Raw genomic sequence first — 19734 nt, 5'->3', positions numbered from 1 at the left:
ACAATGGCGTTCATCGTCTCGCCCTCGAAATCCGCCTCCAACCGCCGCGATTTCCTCACGAGCCTCCCGTCGCACCTCATCATCGAGATCCTCTCCCGCCTCCCCGCGAAATCCCTCGTCCAGTGCAAATCCGTCTGCAAGCAGTGGCTCGATCTCACCTCCGATCCCTACCTCGCCAAGTTGCATTTCACCCGATCGAAGCCCGGCGTCGCGATCCACCAATCGGAGCCGTCGAAGAACCTCCTCCGAGTCGCCTATTTCGACGATTTCCACGCTCCGACGGTCGAGATCGACCTCGTGTGTTTATCCAAGGCAAACACACGAGAGCGTCACGCGTGTTTAATCAAAGACGCGAGAGCGTCATGCGTGTTTATTCAAGGCAAACACGCGAGAGGCTCACGCGTCTTTCCCATCACTGGAAATGTTTTTTTTCCGGGTATAAATGGCGGATATCATATCCCATGACGTACATTAGCGGACCTCATGGAAAAAGCTTGTCTTGCACATAATTCAGTGGTCCTAATGGCTTTAACTGGAGTAGATACTACTTAATGTGGTGCTAGAGTAATCTTCATAGCTAGATTGTTACGGTTATGGTTGTGGTTATGGTTATGGTTATGATGCGCTATTTTGGTTTGTTGATATGGTTAAATGTAACTACAGTGTACCCTTTGCAAAGGATGTAATGTGCCAGCCATTCAGGGCTTTGGGCATTCTAGATATGCTGTTTTAACCCCAAATCTCAAATTAAGATGCATTTTATATGATACTAACAGTAACAACCTTCATTCGCTGTATTAAGTGGTAGAAAATTCCTTTTAATTCCCCATTCCATTGTTAAAGGGTTTTGAGGCTGCTATGGCAGCTGGGGAAAAGGAAGTGGCATGCTGCTGCGTCTGAGTTATTTTCCAGATCAAATTTCAATTGCAGCATTGAAGTTAGTCCTGCTCTGTACTGTGATGTTGCCCTTGCTGCTAAAACCACAAAGTTCCTGTTCGTGGGTATGCCTTGACGCCTTGCTCTTTCTACTTCCGATTATCTTTTGATTTTTAAAAACATATTTACTGCAAAACTTATTATTTGACATGGGACAGTGTGCTATATTGGTAGATTTCATGGTTGCTTGCTATTGTTGTGAAAAAGCTAGTATCTAGAGACTAGGGGTTGTCTCTGTTGCTATTTCTAAGTTTGAATGATCTTTGTTTCAGACATAAAAGTTCTGCTTGTATCCATCTTCATTTTATTAGGGAGTAGTTGGATCTTTGGATTACCTTAAGAAACATCCTCCAGTAATATAATAAAATTGCTTTACACATGGTTCTAAATGCTGACAATTTGAATTTGGGAATCACAGAACTCACTATTATTCATTAACATGTCTTTATCTGTTTATGGTTGATCTTGCTATTCGAACTGATAGAACCGATTTTCTTTGTTTAAAGACATTATGGTTATTTTTTGCAGATATATATCATGTGTTGTTGGTTGTCCTATACTCCTATGGAAGGAGTAGTACCTCCATCAAAAGTAGCATATGTTGCCGAAGAACTTATAAATATGGTGTGTTGTGCTGAAATATCCCTTGGTTAGACGATTAGGAACTAGCATTCCTGGTATAATTTTAATTTTCCTTTTGATCATAGAAGTTCAAACTGCTGAGCTGCTTCTTGTAATCTATATAGAGCTAGTTTCTAGTCTTGTAGTTGTAGTAGGCTCCAGACACTCATTCAAGAACTTTCCATACTACTTGAAAAATATGATCTGATCTAGCGTTGTTTGATATGTAGGTTGCTAAGTAGTACTAAGATTAGTAGAAGATTATTAAGTCAGAAGTATGAACTTGCTAGCTTAGCTACAATCTGTTTGTGTATGAGTATCTAGCTGTCTTTGTTTGTTTCCCATCATCTGTTAGAGAAAGAGGTGATGGATGACTGACAATGGACAGTAAAAACTGAAAATATAATTAATATGTAAACTGGAACAAAACAAATGATAATCCTCTCATGAGGCCCTATGGTAAATTGCTCTCAATCCTCAAGTAAACTACAGTCCAATACTATCAAAAGACAAAGGAAATAAAGACAAAATTAAAAGGTAGACTTATAGACTTCTAACATCTGAAGAGAGACATTGACTTCTAGCTCTTGATGTGTATCACCATATAGGTACTGCCATTCTGATGCTTGAACCTGTGCTTGATGTTGTTCCTATCGAGAAGCTTGCAGTACAATTTCACGACATATACGGGCAAGCCCTTTCAAACATTCTGTTATCACTGAAAGTGAGCTATCTTCCCCGGCTAGTGCTCAAGTTCCTAAAAACTAACTGTTCCTCTTTCTGTCGCACCCCTTTATAAATTTACCAAATTTTCTTGAATTTTGTAATTGTGTGGCGTTGGTTTTGTTATATTGTCATTTAGATTTTAGATAAGTGGTTTCGTCTGCCAGATGGGCTTTTGCACAGCGGATGCCCATATGCCAAAGGTGCTACTGGAAATGTTGTCACTGAAGATGTTGCTTATATGCTCAACGGTCTTGGAGTGAAAGTACATGTGGATCTCGGAAAACTCATTATGGCTGGAGATTGTATTTCTAAACATATGGGTCGACCATCGAGTTCTAAAGCTTTGATTTCCTTGAGCATAACCTTGACTAATGCTTCTAAGCTTAAAAGGTTTCCCGTTGCAGTGCACGGTGAAAAAAGTTTATAACGTCTCTTATCCTACCAATATGCTTTCGCTCTATTCTCCCCCCTCTCCCTTACTCTTTTCTCGTTCTCAGTGTCTTTTTAATATAAGTCCGTAAGATGCCTATTTTGTTATCTAAATTCTAAACATATGGTTTATCTGTTTATGGCAATATAGTACCTTTTGTGAACATGGATGCTTATGGCTTAGATGCCTGTTTACACTTGAGTTGAGTGGTGTCTGCATCTGGAGTTTACGACTGCGTCTCTGAGAAACTTGGCTGATACAATTGGATGATGATCAATAGTCATGATTGTCATTCACAGAAAGAAATGTGATTCTGATAGGACCCTTGCAGAGCATTGATTGCCCTCGTTTACATCGATCCGAGCATCAGCAGCTCGCTGTCAGCTAAGTTTGATCACATCTCTTATCAGTTTCAGCTCCATGTGTCTTGAGGTGTACTTGGGAGTTGCTCCTCTTAATCCGACCGCACTCTCTGGGTCGTAAAAAAAAAAAAAAAACTAGGGTGTATGATAATTTGTTGGGATTTTTATAAATGTATGTACATGTGAGCAAGGGCCCTGGCTGTGCAGGAGTCATTTAAGTAGTGTGGTATCGTTTCTGAGTCAGTTCTTGTTATATATGGCCTTCACTGAGCATTTATGAAGCACTTTATGCAGTGGTCCTTTTCCTGTATAATCACACCACACTCCCTTTGCATATTTGGTACTTGGCTTCTCTTTAATACTTGTACATATAAGAAGGTCCTAGTTTATACGGTGAAACATATGGATCAAGAGAGAGGTCTGTAATGGATCCTCAGACATGAAAATGAGAATGCAGATTTTATATAATGTGTGACATTGAAAAACCTAGAGAAATCGAAATTGAAAAAGTGTACCTTCTTTGAATTGACTACACACTTTAAAGGGTTTAGTCAATCACATTCATTCAAATTCAATGGTGTTGGAAATGGAATGATGGAATCATTTTGACTAAGCTTTTATTTATTTATTTATTTCCAGAGAAAAATTCGTTTATGTTTATTCGCATGGATGGTGTGGGCAGGGTAATTTAACTTTGGAATTTATTTAGAATTATTATTCAAGTTTTGCACAAACATATTTTCTAAAAAACTGGTAGCAGTCTGTGTGTTATTGTAGCATGAAACAGGGTGGATTTGTGGTCCATGCTTCCTTACAAATCAGGAAATATTTTTTAGTTTCATGTTCTTTCAGTTTCCTTTTTTTATGCTCAATTTGACTCTGCATTTTCAGTTTTTATGTAGCTACTGTCTCAAAGTTTGATCCTTTAACTCTCTGTTAACACATGTAATACAAATAATTAACAGAATCATCAATAGAGCTTTTGTCTCTCATAATGAAAGAAATAGTAGTAAAATAGCCTAAAAATATTTAAAATAAATATAAGCAACAACGTCAACATCAAATTATCATTTTCAAACTAAGCACCTAAATTTGAGGGGGTTAATTATGTGTGATGACAGCATGACCTATTGATGAGGTACATTTCATTCCTTTTAGTAGATACGATTGTTATTAAACAACTCACCTAATCCAAAGACAAAAGGTTGGACCAATTCAAGAATTTGAAGTTTACAACTAGATTTTCAAATAGGACTTATATCATATAGGTTTAGTTTGCCTAAGAAACAAATTCAAAATCTTGAAGAAGAGTAGTTAGTTAGATTGTTGTTTGGACAGATGATCTAAGCTAACCTATTTTTTTAATATATTCATTTTGGAAGATGTAAGAAAACAAACAGACAAATGGGGTCAGCTTATTTACAATCAGATGTAAATAAGATATTTACGGTTACAATCATTTTGAAATTTCAAAAATATTTACAGCTACTGATTTATGGCCGAAAGGAAAGAGCTACATTGATGTCGTGGGTCCCAAGTATTTTGGATAAAAGATACTTCTAATATACATATATTTAAATAAAAACAAAACTTGGTTATGTTTCATAGTATGCATGACTGACCTTTGCCTTTTTTTAATTTTATTTTTCTCATTCATTTTTCGAAGATATAGGTGCACGCTCTAGTAGTACCTAGCTACGTGATGATATGTAGTACTTGTTTTCATGTATTTTCGCATATGTACATCCATATGTAGACATGTCGACTAATTTCCTATTACCATTTCGTATCTCTTTTATTACTATCATATTCTTGCACATACTATATAAATACAATCACTAAATGCGTGTTCTCAAAAAAACAAGAATTTTACTTCGTTATTACTTTCCTTCAAGTGATAAATTAAAAATGAAATGATTATTCATCAAATAATATTCCTTCCTCGTACAATATCATAGACAAATAATATTGGAGAGACAGGCATTTAATTTCTTCATCACACCAACGATCAAACATTAATTGATTATTCAGAAACCATGGCACATATTGGGTAGAAAGCACAAAACAATTCAGGTTTGGGTTATTTATTCATTCTTAAACCAAACAAAAATTGATAAAACATGACTTTCATATACAAAGCTGATCTCTCTCTCTTCAAAAACAATATTCCTTCTGTACTGAGGCAAAGCATAGAAAACAAATGGAGAAGAAAACAAAAAAATAAAGAAGAAGCTACTAATATATACTATGTTCTTGAATTAGAGAATCAAGATTTATATCTCATACAGTAATATAATTATTTTTTTTGTTTTGGGAAATTCCCACAACTTCTTACCTGTTGTGTAGAGGATTTGGACCAGTGTATACTCTTCTCTTTTCACCTCCAAACACTCCATCATCCTTGTCTGAAACCACTCCTCCTTTGTAGTAATTTCGGTCAATACTTGCAGGATTCAAGGTGGTTGTTGATGATGATAAACCCTTTTTATTAGCTTGAATGAATCTTCTGCTCCCATCTGCACAACATTGATTCTCCAACACTAAAAGCATGAGCAATAGAAGGAGCCACACTACTCTTCTTCTACTTCCCATCTCAACTCAAACTTCTCTCTCCTCTTACTTAGCTCAAACCAAGCATGAGTTGTTTAACAACATTAAGTCAAAATGGTGGGGAGAGAAGGCCAAATTTGCATGGAATTTGCAGCCTACTACTAGTAGAAATTTCTATCTGAAAAACTCAACTTTTCACTCTTGCTGATTTCAGAGCCTATTTTGTGCACAGATCCACACACACAAAATTGTAACATACATGAAAAGCTCAACAAAAGAAAATGATTTTTTTCACTAATATTGGGTCATGTCATATTTTTGGTTTGGTGGAGAGAGGCTATTTGTTTTGATGGGGAAAGTTTTTTTTTTCCTTAGTGGAATTGGTTTATATGTTGTCTGTGTAAAAAGTTATGCCACTCACTTTTTGTGTGGGAAGGCAGCAAAATATATGTATATATATAATCTAATTTTTGGGTGAAACTCATAAGAGCATCCACAACCGTACTCTTGCCAGCGGCACGGTTGCGAGCCCGACCCCACTTTTTCTGCCTGCTCTCTGGCAAGAGCACAACACTCACAGCTGTGCTCTTCCGCAAGGACGAGCACAATTAATTTAAAATTCAATTAAACAAAAACATTTCAATAATACTAAAATTCATTAAAAAAACCTAAATAATATTACAAATAACAAATAAAATAAAAACGACATAATTAAAATCCTAAAAATTAAAACTTACATAATTAAAATACTAAAAATTAAAAAAACCACTAAGCGTTGCCGAATTTCGCCCCCATGTGTTTGATTAGGTCTTCTTGTAGTTGATTGTGGATTCGGGTATCGCGCATTGTGTGCCATGTCTCGATTCTCTGGCCAACCGTCGTATGCTCGCCTCGGCGTGGGGGAGACCTCGCTGTTGAGCTTCCGGCTTCGTCCTCGTCGTAGAAGCTAGCCGCCCTCGGCCCTTCGTCGGCTATAATCATGTTGTGTAAGATAATACACGTGAACATGATGTCGGCGATATTATTCATGTACTATAGCCGAGCCGGGGACTTAACAATGTTGAATCGGGCTTGAAGGACCCCGAATGCTCTTTCGACGTCTTTCCGTGCGGACTCTTGACGCTGCGTAAAAAGAACCCGTCTCGGGTCGTGCTGGTTGTTGAACGTCTTCACGAAAGTCGACCACCGTGGGTATATACCATCGGCGAGATAGTAACCCATGTGGTATCTATTTCCGTTGATGGTGAAATCGATCGCCGGTGCTACACCATTCATCACATCATTGAAGAGTGGTGAAGAATATAGCACATTCAAGTCGTTGTTGGATCCAGCAACGCCGAAATATGCATGCCAAATCCATAGGCGGTAGACAGCGACCACCTCAAGGATAAGCGTTGGGCCGCCGCCTTTGTGACCGCTCAAGTGTTGCCCCCTCCAAGCAGTCGGGCAATTCTTCCACCTCCAATGCATGCAGTCAATGCTGCCAAGCATTCCGGGAAAGCCATGGACTGATTCGTGAAGACGAAGCAACCGTTGGCAATCATCGGTGGTGGGTGCCCGAAGGAATTCATCCCCGAAAGCTGAACGAACGCCCTCGTAAAAATTCTTTAGACAAAGGATTCCAGTGGACTCACCGATATGCAAATACTCGTCGAATATGTCGGCCGTTTGCCCAGTAGCGAGTTGTCGGATGGCACACGTACACTTCTGCAACGGCGTGATACTTTGCCGGCCGACTACATCTGGACCTGTTTGGAAGAATTCAACACGTGCGGACAATGTGTTGACAATTCGCATGAACAAGCGCTTTGACATGCGAAAACGGCGCCTGAAGTAATCTGCCGGAAACCGCGGCTGGTCGGCAAAGTAGTCGGCAACGAGCCTTTCGTGGGCTCCCTCCCGGTCACGATGGATGTCACGGCGATTTGATCTGGTTCGTTGAGGAGGAGGAGCGGGGGTATTCGCCGCGACGTATGCTTCGTAAGAGGCACGATGTTGTTCTTAGTATTCTTGTTCTTCGCGCTCCGCTTCCGCCATAATATGGGTGAAATCCATTTGAGGTTTTGAGTGAGGGATAAATGTGTTGATAGTTTGTATGAGAATTATGAATGAGAGATGAATGAGAGATGATTTGATGTGATAAATGAATGATGAATGTGTGTATTTATAGATTATTTTGGGGGAAAAAAATAAAAAACAATTCAAAAAAATTCAGAAAAAACGGGAAAAAAACGGCCATATTTTTGGGATTTGGAAAATATGTTTTTTTTAAATCATTTTATATAATTAAAAATCGAATTTTAAAATAAAAAATAATAATTCAAAGGAAACGGCTATGCCGTTGCCCAATCGTAAGCTGCCACGTCGCCTGCTCGCTGGCACGGCGCGAGCGCAGCGGCGGCGGTATGCGTCCTCGCCGCTGGCACGGACGGACGCGGGACCGCTGTCCACCGTTGTGGAGGCTCTGACATCTGAAAAAGTTGTTTTCCTTTCTGTTGTGAAATTTTGGCTAAAATGGTGATGAATTTAATATTTTTAACTGTGGAAGATCTTTTGGGATATTGATAAATAGTTAATGGGATGTAATTTGAATAAGTGTTCTCACACCTGCCACATGCTAACTTTATAAATCTGGTAGTAAGTTTCCATACATGAAAGTTATTAAATAGTTTTTTTCCTCAAAATTTTCTGATCCCTATGTGTTGAAAAAACAGAGGACCTTTTTTAGAAAAATGTATATATCTATTTATATAGATGTGCCATATGTTTTACGTTGCATCATGAAATTATGTATTGAGATGTTTGGATATCATGATTCATGAGAAATGAGCACATGTAGTAGAAAGGTAGAAGTCAGTCTAATTTTATTATTACATGAAAATTGTTGAGAATATAAGATATGACAAAATTTATTCAGAAAGAAAGATCCGGTGAACATAAATTTAGAATACGAAATCTGATATTTTTTTTATTCAAAATGGAAGGTACAACTTGATGCATTTGGCTTGTTGCATTTCCCAATTACATAATAATTTGATACTAGAATACTTTTGATTTAAAGCATTGAAATCCTTCAATAATTCAACATTTGGTGTCATATCAAGAAGCCGTTCCCTTGTTTTTAGATAGGAATTAGGATTGATATAATTATTTAAATTCAATCACATAATTATTCAGTGCTGAAATGCTTTTGCACTCCATCAAACAACACAAATTATCAATTTCACAATAAAAATACTCATTAATTATTTTTTTGAATATATATAAAAGCATCCATAATTCACGTCTCTTATCCGCTCCTTAGTTTCTTAACACTCACAAGTCACAACCAACATCTTTTTTACTTACACTATTCATGAATTTCACTCTTTAATTATTTTTATTTATTTATACTATTGCTCTTACCAAATTGATTAAATAAAATAATTATGATAAAGGCAAATGACAAGACACACATTAATATATCATTTTTATATTTCTTTATTAACTCCAAATCACATCTATTCGAGAAAATAATGGCTAAGAGGGAATGATTTTTACAATATTGCGCAATAAATGTAGTCGTCTAACAACTGCTGCAATCAATTAGTCAAAAAAATAATGAATAGAACTTTGTTAAACTTTAATGATAGCCATAATGATGATACTCCTTCGGTCCAGCAATAGGAGTCCCATTTCTCCAGGGCACGGATTTTAAGAAAATTTTGGAGTGTGCAATAAATGGTGTGTGATAGTGGAATTTGAGACTCACCTTAATTGTTTTAAACCCTTTTTTTAGCTTGCATACAACCAACTGCTTTTTTTTTTGCCTACAACAATGCAACACCTTTTCATATCAAGGGGTGCAACATGAATTTAATTTTATGCATCATGAATTTAATTTTAGGCTGCCAAAAAAATGGACACAATTAATGGGAAACTGAATTTAATAAGAACACTCAACATAAAAAAATGCCTTCCATTACATAAGTGAATCACGAAATTGAGTCTGAATCACGAACACCAAATCTGAATCACGAACACCAAATAAGTGAGTCCGAATCACGAACACCAAATAAGTGAATCACGTTTTCTTTGAAATTGAAATTGGAGCTAAGAGAAAGAGGGGGGAAATTAGGTTACTGTACAAGAACAAGCTACTCCGATTCCCCAAATCCCCGCCGCCGTCTTCCTCGTCCTCCCCCTTCGGCACGGTCACCACCAGCTCGCCGTCCTCGTAGGTGGCGGACACGAGCTCGGGGCGCGTGGATGGCGGCAGGCGGAACCGCCACAGATCGAGCTCGAATTCCGTCCCTGAGACATCGACGACGCCGTCTCCCCTCACGACGATCTTCGTGACGCCGGGGTAGATCGCGACGGTGGCGGCGGAGAATCTTCGTCAAAGCGGCGTGGATTAAGGTTTCCACATAGGAAGAGGATGGAGTAAACGGCAGTGTAATTGAGAGAGTGGGAGAGTGTAATTGAGAATTGGGGGAGGGTAATTAATTTTTCTAAATATGGTAAGTGAACCGGGACTCCTATTCCCGGACGTCCCAAAACGGAAAAACGGGACTCCTATTGCTGGACGGAGGGAGTATCAATTTTCCTGGATTTTTTCTGAGTGAAGAATGAAGAAGGGCCTGCTTTCACTACAGAGATCTTATCATTCTAACGTTAATCCACAGTTTAATTACCATTAAGTTAAACCCACAATGTAAATTAATCACCAAAAATACACATTTCTATATATTTTGGATGCCACTACAACATTAGTTTCTGTGACTACATATAGTAGTATTTTCTCAATTTTATATGAAGGTAAAATTATAGGTGTATTTTGGTTAGAAATTAAAGAGAGCAAAAAGGAATTTTAACTTGCATGGTGATTTTTAATTGTTTGTTTTCTTTTATTGCTAAATTAAGTATGGCCATATAATCATTAGATAAAAGACTAAGACAAATAAGGGGTTAATGAAGGGGCCACAAAGATGGGATAGGAATATCAGAAAATTAATATACATGGTGAACATTTTCTTTGTGCAAATGATATTGTCTCTACATCCTTTCCCATGCTACAAAGTTACAGTCGATACAATTTTGTATTTTGTATCTTTATTTTTCCCAACCACCAAAGTAAAGTTGCACCCAACTATATATGAATGCCCATACCACTCTCACAACTCCGCCAACACATTTCTGCTCACAACTAGTTTAAATCAATTGTATCAAAATGGTAAATAATACTCCTATATATGGAGATGGAGCTACAAAAATATGATACTATTTCTTTAATGAAAGTAATTGCAATACTTAAAAGTCTCTCTATTATATTGTGGGACGGGAAGAGGCGAAGAAGAGCAATACATTTTCAATATATACTACTGTTATGAAAGTGTGTATTTTTACTCTCTCTTTTATATCCAAAATAGTAACCATTCATATACTAATAGTTATATGTATTTTGATATTGTACTACTTAATAAGAATTTTTTGCATGTAATTTCTTCAAATCATGATAAAGTTAATCTATTATAGTACTATATGTATAGTATTTATAATTGTTATAACATGCTATTTCACTAGTTTTTTTAGATAAAACAGAGGCAAAGCCTTATGCTCAAGCCATAATGCTAGGTGAGTAAAACAACAAAGAAGAAAAACAGAGAAAAAATATCACCCACTCTACTATAAGTTTCAACCAAAATACATTCAAAAATAAAAAATAAAAACCAAGCAAAACAAGTCGCATAACCATACACTTTGAAAGCACCATTAAGCACAAGGCAACGAACTAGAACGACAAAAGGACCTCAAAAGCTAGCCCAAGTGATCAAGATAAGAGCGAAGTAACACACACCTCCTGAAAACAAGGCTAACCTCTTTGCAACTTCTAAAATCACAATGAATCTGAAATTTCAACCAAACTATAAAAAGTGTGAATATACACACAGATATATGATTGCCTTACTTCGAATATTTTGATTAATAAATCAATAATGAATGTTGTTCTAGTCAATCATAAGTTAGATTTATTCTTAACAATTAACATACTGGAGAATTTATCTAATCATTATGAACTAGATCTAACATTCCTTATTTAATTTAACAAGATTTAGATGGGACAACTGGAAAAAAATTGAACTAATTACAGTTGTTAAGCTATAATTAAAGCTAATCTTAAGCTGGTGTCAACTTAAATGCTATACGTGTAGGGGTGGCAAATCGTGCGTGTCGGGTCGTTATCGTGTCGACACGATAATTACACGAACACGATAACAACAAACACGAACACGACACATTAAGAAAATCCCAAACACGAACACGAACACGACCCGCTACCCTTAGACACGAACACGACACGAACCACTTCGGGTCAACACGACACGATAACAACACGTATTGGAAAGTGATTAAATATTTAAATGATTTAAATGAGATATGACCGTATGAGACTATGAGAGTCAATTTAATAAGTATTGAAAATGAAAATAATAAGAATTAATAATATTAAAATATTTTTTGTTAACGGATAACACGAACCCGACACGAACACGACACGAACACATATTGTTAACGGATAACACGAACCCGACCCAAACACAACACGAACACGACACGAAATTTTCGTGTCCTTAACGGGTCGACACGATAAGGACATGAACCCAATAAGCTATGACCCAAACCCATTAATTTCGTACCGGTTCGTGTCGTGTTATCGTGTCGTGTCAAAAATTGACAGCCCGTGAACTAATCAGAGTAAAACCTATAGTTTGTTGATTTGGTAATTACCAGTTAAATACTGTACCATATTTGTTTGGTTCATTGAATTCTTTGAAATTCGTATCCCAACAAAATCAATGTACGAATCTCTGTTTTTTCCTTAAAATCTAATTAAATTCCAAATTATTAAAGTAGGTTTAATTTGGAAAATTGAAATCAAAATTGACTTAATTTCAATTAAAGTAACAGAGACATTATTTTGATCGAAACAACATTATTTTTATAGACACGTCATTTTCAATTTTGCCAAATCAATTTTAATTGGAAAATCTAACTAGTCGAAAGTTCATGTATTATTATTAAAATAGCTAGAATCATATAACAAATTAAACTAGTAGAATTTAGCTCAAATTTATTGTTTTAGCGTCTTACATTCAACTGTTATTACTCTAGTTGAATAGAAATGTTCATGTTTTCTTCAAACCTCGCAATTTGTTACAGATCAAACACGGACAAATAAATTAATGTGATTGTATCAAAATTTAAACTCGAATAAATACATTTTGGCAATGCATAAAAAGTCTGTCTATGAAATATAAACGATATTCCTAAGTAATAAAAAAAGAAGTGACTTATTTAGCACAGTTGGCGGTGCAAAGCTGTGGTGACCTTGAGATCACATGTTCAAACCCGTCATCTGCTGGAGACTTTCGACCTTAATCTGATTGAACAGAATTAGTCAGATTCTGCCAAATGTGTTATGGTCAAACAAAAAAACGAGTGAAGTTTAACCCTACAATAATATTTCATGATATGCAAAAAAAAAAAAATGTTTGTTGAAATGCAAACAAGAATGGCTGGCAAGGCAAGTAGCAAGAACCCTATAGCTCTTAGTTAAAAGTGGAAAACAGACAGCATCATTAAAGTAAAGGATAATCAATATTGCTCTAAAAGCACCTCAGCCTTCTCTAGTTTACTTTTTTTTTCTTTTGAATTATCATTTAAGTACTTCTTTATTCTTTTCTGCACCATTTTTATTTTACTAGAACTATTTTATTTTCGTTTCTTTGGTCAAACTCATGGTTTTGGCATCATTGGATCATCACATTATATGGCCTTCAACTCTTTGGGGTGGGCCGGTGCCCACCTTTCATTATTAGTACTACCAATGCAAATTCAAACCTTTACTTTATTTTCTAAATCGAAACTTGGGGTGTACGATAATTAATCGACACTTGGGAAATAGATATTTCTACAAATTTTCAATTAGGCAAAAATCTCAGATCACCAAGAATGACACTAGAACTTGGTGTGTTCAATCAACGATTTTTTTTACCAAATAGAAGTATAAAAGGGCCACATCCAATAAGATATACTCCACAAATCATGAAATTATTTTTAAGACATTAATTGAACAACTTTTGGTGGAAAATTGTATAATATTTATATACACTATATGGAAATTACCAATTTCCTTCCGTACATAATATACATGCATACAGCATACAACATACATCATTGAAAAAATAATTGTACAACAACACTATATTAGTACTGTTTGAAATTTTATAGGTATAATTTTTTTCTATGGCCAAGATTTTGGCTGTATTTTTAGATTTAGATGCATTTTGTTTGGGTCATTTCCCATAAATATAAGTACAAAACGAAGATAAAACATTCTTATATTCTTTCTAACAGAATAGTTAGAAAATTAGGCGATTTTAAATTTAATGAAAGATTATACACTTATCAATCCACACGTTTAGAATGACATTTAGATATTACTATATCTGTACACTTATCAATCCACACGTTTAGAATGACATTTAGATATTACTATATCTGTTCCATTACAAGTGACACATTTTTTTTTTGTATATGTTTTGAGAAAATATTTAAAATGAAGAGAAAATAAAGTAAGAAAGATAATAATGTAGATGAGTGTCTCATCTAAATTATTCTCTCTTTTACTTTACTTTATCTCCATTTTAACCATTTATTTTTTTTAAAATACGTGTGAAAAAGAAATGTGTCACTTGTAATGAGACCGATAGAGTATTTATTTAGTTATATGATAATTTACATTCACATATATATGCAATCTTCTAAGTGACCCTAGCTATCACGTACGCTTTTAATAGTCTAACTTTTATTTATTTTTATTGTTATACTGATTAGTAATAAAAACAGTTCACACAAAAAAGTATGCATATATATTACATATGGGAGCCGTAACATTTGCTAATTTCGATATAAACATTAGTATGTAATTTTTCATAAAAAGTGGTTCAATTAATGTCTCAAAAACAATTCCGTAATGTGTATGTCTAATTGGATGTGAGTAGGGCTGGGAAAATATACAGAAATACTGATATACCGCACTTACCGTACCGAAAAAAATATCGAAAATACCGAATTTTCGGTATACCGTACTTTTCGGTACGGTATCATACCGTACCGACAGTTTTAGGTACGGTAAAGGTATGCATTTTGTATATACCGCGGTATGTCGAATCATACCGCCATTGCGGTATATACCGCAAATAACACGGTATACCGCAAATACAGTATATACCGCAATTGCGGTATATACCGGAAATTACGGTATACAGCGGTATACCGCATATTGCGGTATACCGAAATCACGGTACGGTATACCGACAAAAGCGGTACGGTAACAATATCTAAATTTTGGTATACCGCAATTGAGGTATACCGACAAAAGCGGTACGGTAAAGGTATGGTTTTTGGTCATACCGCACGGTACGGTACGGTATGCGGTATGGCCATTTCGGCGCGGTATACCGTACCGTTCCAACCCTATATGTGAGCTTTCATGCTTCTGTTTGTCAAAACAATCATTAGTTGAATACACCAAGTCATAGTGCCGTTTTAGTATGGATGGACTTGTGAATATTTTGTTGCTCAGTAATATATATGCGGATAGAAGTACATTGTCGAATTAGATAAGAATACTAGCATAAGTGGTTGATCCGGGGGACGGGAGGGGTCCCAAGTCGACTAATCATCCCTGATCAGGACGTAAAATAACCTTGTTCGTCCCCCTTCATTTATGAATCTTGGATCCGCCAAATTGTGCTAACTATCAGTTGAACTCTTGGCTCTTGTTGGTTTTACCTTCTTTTGTGGCATAGTTGTGTGTTTTGGCGCAGGGTGATGCAGTGAGTTTACCTTTAGTTTGATTCTATTTTGAGGTTACTTAGTGTTCGGATGTTTTTGCTTCTTTCGCTTTCTCTTGCCGCACTTTGGATTTCCTACTCGTGTAGCTCGTTATTTTATACCTTGAGCATTTGATTTTTCATAAAAAAAAATGTGACTAAGTAATTGAAACACTTGATACGCCCTCAAGCAATCGATCAATGCATCAATTTACAACCTGAAAGCAATCGATCAAAATTGAAAGTAACAACATAAATTATTATTTACAATCGATTAAACTACCCCACTCTTTATTTACTACTATCACATATCTTGATTTTAATAATAACTTGTAAGTTGAGGCTTGTGTTGTATGTGCAATATAAATGTTGGTCACGAAGCATGGAATGGGCCTTTTGCATCAGCCCGCTTTAAATGGAATTGGAACATTTTCTTTTATAGAAAGCCTTCAGCAATTTATTTTTTAATTTATAGAAAGCCTTTAGCTTAGAAAGTAATCTATTTGATCTCAATTTCTGATCCATTACGTGTAAAATGACGTTTCTTCCTTGTACCTACAAAATCGTATGATATCAAACTAATACAGGCATACAGCCACACTTGAACTATACCCAATAATTATTTTTAGTGGATAAATAATTATAAAGTTTAAAGGCCGTGTCATGATGGCTTATGGTGAATGAATGCTAGTTTCGATTCAAAATCACCCTTATCTTGAATGATGATCATAGTGAAGTGTGGTATAACTAGGGCTGGCAATTTTTAACACGACACGATAACACGACACGAACCGGCACGAAAATAATGGGTTTGGGTCAGAGCTTATTGGGTTCGTGTCCTTATCGGGTCGACCCGTTAAGGACACGAAAATTTCGTGTCGTGTTCGTGTCGTGTTCGTGTTATCCGTTAACAAATAATATTTTAATATTATTAATTCTTATTATTTTCATTTTTAATAGGTTTAACCGTTATCAGGTCGTGTTGTTATCGAGTCGTTATCGTGTCATCTCGTGTACGTGTTGTTATCGTGTCGTGTTGACCCGAATTGGTTCGTGTTGTTAATGGGTTCGTGTCGTGTTCGTGTCTGAAGGTTTCGTGTCGTGTTCGTGTTCGTGTTTGAGGTTTTCTTAACGGGTCGTGTTCGTGTTTGTTGTTATCGTGTTCGTGTCGTTATCGTGTCGACACGATAACGACCCGACACGCACGATTTGCCACCCCTAGGTATAACGTTAAATAGGATTGCACAAAGATAAGTGCTCGTTACTGGTATAATCAAGTATGAGATCTCAGTGATCGTTTAATTCTAATCTATAAAAGTACCATCGAATATAGGGTGTTGGTTATACGTTATTTTGACTTGTCATTTTGTGCGGGTTTTCGTAACCCAATAATTATGGTAACTTAGATTGCGGTAACTAGCATAGGAAAAGATATAATATTGTTATTCTATAAAATCATATCTTGGTGCATCAGAGATGATATTGTCTCCAATAGATAGATATCCTAAACAAAACAAAGTTTTATTGTACGAAAACCCAATCACACATCAACGATATAATGACTGAAGATATACTGAATCTGAAAACCCAATCACACATCATTGGAAAAGAATGTCACAAGAAAGTCATTCAATACCATGTTTATTTCTTCCCTTGAAGGTTTACACAAGTCTGTTCATAGAACTCACTATGTTCTTCCCCTTGGCCAACCCATTAACTCGCGGTAGCGGCTTTCCCTCGACAAACGACCTGAAAAGAACGAGCGATCTCTCTGGCTGAGAAAACGGGGCTTCGTGAGATGCTCCTCGTATCGTTGCAAATGATAGAAAGTCACCATAGACTTGTGTCCATCCACCAACCTGCAAAATTGCATTTCATAGATAGAAATTTAGACCATTCCTCAAAAAAGAGAAAAAAAAGGGTGACTAGTTTGAATGCCTAACCTGTCCACCTTCAAACCAAACACCATAGGCCTCAGTTGTGTTCAAGCCCAATTCTTTAGCAAGTGCATTAACCAGTGTCCGGGTTCCGATGAGTGGGAGAATAGAATCTTGATCACCACTGGAAACCAAAAAGAAACCTTGCATCATCAATATATGTATCTGAAAAAGCTCAAGTACAACAAGCAATGGCTTTACCTGTAGACTAATACTCGAATGCTCGACTTGACAAGTTCGCCCACTACTTGGATAGTTGGTATCTCGAGATCCTGCATATTGTACTGCAGCACTCTGCAATAGAGTAGAGTTAGTTAGAAAGAATGGCGAGGCGGATTTGAGTCTGAAAATGATAAAATTACTCGCTGCAGACGCTCCATCTAGTGGCATTGGGGAGACGAGCGTGGAACGCTGCCTGCACCTCTTTCCTGTTTAAGTAGACGATCGTCTCATCCTCCACACACACATTCACTTTAGGCTCATCTTGCTAGAAGAATGAAAATGAATTGAGTTAAAACAAAAAAGCATCTTAATAAGCAATCGAAACAAGGATCAATGATCATTTCACCATTTGATTGAGACGCAGAGACTGCAGCTGGAGAGACGAGAGACAGACGTCGAGGGTGACATCATAGGCGTCTATGAAATGGCTCATCTCAGAGGAGACGAGCTTGATGACACGGCGGCAGACTGGGGTGAGGGCTCCCGAGGCCGCCTGCCTTCTGATCTCGGAGTAGTTGCAAGCAAATGTGAAGTCCTGAAATGTGGCATCGGATATTAGGCCGTGTGACCATAAATACTCGGCCCTCGAGTTGAAATCCGTGTTGAATTCGAGAAGAGGATTTCCTATCTGCAAAACAAAACAAGATTATGAATTCTAAATTTCTAATCATTTAGTACTATTTCATCTTTTATGTGATTTACTACTCACTGCTATTCCTTTGAGATTGATCTTGGCTTTGGATTGGAGAATGAGATGTCCTAGTTGTGGTACATAATGCCCTGCAAGCAAATGCAAACAACCAAGATTCTTCATTTGACACCAACCAACATGCTAAACATACTAATTAGAAGATTGATCATACCACCATAACTCTCTCCTGATATGTAAAATTCTCTGTTGTTGAATTCTGGGAATCTCTTGAACCAATTCTCGAGGAAAACAAGGTTGTCTCTTGCTGTAATAATTTTCATCAACTATCAAAATAAATGTGGAATGTTATCAAGATTCAAGACCACCTCGTACCTGTCATATCATCATTCACAGATTGGTAGAAAGATTGATTTGTAGAGTAAGAGAATCCAACTCCAGCAGGTGATTCCAAGTACAACATATTAGCCACTGTTCTAAAAAAAAAAGTTACAGAGAGTAAAAAAAAAGGAGTAAAGGAAAAAGAGAAAACCTTTATTCCAGCTGTAGTGATTTTTGACCAAAGAATTGGCAGAAGGTTGAAAAGGTCCGTGCTCGCTAAAAGCACCGGCTCCAATGGAAGAGCAGCCCGGCCCTGCACCATTTCACTTCCGCTTAATTTCTCATTCAAAAATTCATCTTTATCTCTATGTAAATACCTCCATTCAACCACAGGACTAGAGGCTTTGAAGCAGCCTCACTTTCTGCTTCCACAAAGTAGTAAAAATACAATCTTTGTTGCTTTTCGTCCACGCTGATGTACCCGGAATATTGCCGGAAATTGACCGCCGGTTGGCCGGGAAAACTTGCTATTTTATCAGCTTCTTTCTGGGATGCAGATGCAGCAGCTATCACTACTAACGCGCATATTATTATTACCAAGATTGAATAGTGCTGAGATGCTGCCATCGTCACCCCCTCTCTCTCTCTCTCTATCTCTCTTTCACTGTGTGTGTTTGTGTTTTGAAACGGAGTGGGATCTAGCTAGTTATAGATATGTTGGTCTAATTTGAATCTACTTCCTTGACCATTCTACTCTCTTATAGTTTCATTTTGATTTTAAAAAAAGGAGAAATGAGTCAAAAAAAAAAAAATCACACTTTTATATATTGATTTTATAATTAAAAGAGAGGATAATAAGTTAGGTTAATAGTGTGTCTCCTACTTAAAATGAAAAAAAAAAGCAAATGAAACTTTAAATTATGGATATTTTAAAATAGTAAAATGAGAGACATTGTATCACGAAGAAAACAAGGAAGTACTCCCTCTATTCCATGTTAATAAAGTCATTTTTCTATTTTGAAAAGTTCCATCATAATTTATTCATTTATATTTTTAGCAAAAAGTAATCTTCCCTCTTACTTTATTATCTCTTCTTCTCTCT

General features: G+C 36.5%; 1 protein-coding gene and 1 pseudogene across 2 annotated transcripts; one reads left to right on the top strand and one right to left on the bottom strand.

Moving 5' to 3' along the window:
- Nucleotides 1-3: 3 nt before the first annotated feature.
- On the top strand, nucleotides 4-3376 carry LOC121796918 (annotated as a pseudogene).
- Nucleotides 3377-17077: 13701 nt separating this feature from the next.
- On the bottom strand, nucleotides 17078-19357 carry LOC121797385 (serine carboxypeptidase-like 45). 2 transcript variants are annotated; one of them, XM_042196141.1, is made up of 10 exons: nucleotides 19010-19357; nucleotides 18844-18945; nucleotides 18687-18782; nucleotides 18526-18618; nucleotides 18372-18442; nucleotides 18009-18290; nucleotides 17803-17927; nucleotides 17642-17734; nucleotides 17447-17564; nucleotides 17078-17362 (listed from the first exon to the last, which is right to left on the bottom strand). In XM_042196141.1, exons 1-10 carry the CDS (start codon nucleotides 19257-19259, stop codon nucleotides 17165-17167), a joined length of 1428 nt encoding a protein of 475 aa, XP_042052075.1. In that variant the 5' UTR covers nucleotides 19260-19357; the 3' UTR covers nucleotides 17078-17164. The 2 variants fall into 2 exon arrangements, with proteins under 2 accessions (XP_042052075.1, XP_042052076.1); XM_042196142.1 differs by lacking the exon at nucleotides 18687-18782.
- Nucleotides 19358-19734: the final 377 nt, after the last annotated feature.

This window comes from Salvia splendens, chromosome 3, assembly GCF_004379255.2.
Source record: "Salvia splendens isolate huo1 chromosome 3, SspV2, whole genome shotgun sequence".
Classification (NCBI taxonomy): domain Eukaryota; kingdom Viridiplantae; phylum Streptophyta; class Magnoliopsida; order Lamiales; family Lamiaceae; genus Salvia; species Salvia splendens.
Note: the sequence above shows the minus strand (reverse complement) of the source record. Positions and strands in the feature narration are given on the sequence as shown.

Bases quoted from the DNA above. Each gene is read 5' to 3' on its own strand.
- LOC121797385 (XM_042196141.1), bottom strand. From the start codon at position 19,259: ATGGCAGCATCTCAGCACTATTCAATCTTGGTAATAATAATATGCGCG. The intron at 18,783-18,843 runs GTTTTCTCTTTT...TTTTTAGAACAG, and splicing joins TCACTACAGCTGGAATAAAG to TGGCTAATATGTTGTACTTG. The intron at 17,565-17,641 runs GTAAAGCCATTG...TTTGGTTTCCAG, and splicing joins ATTCGAGTATTAGTCTACAG to TGGTGATCAAGATTCTATTC.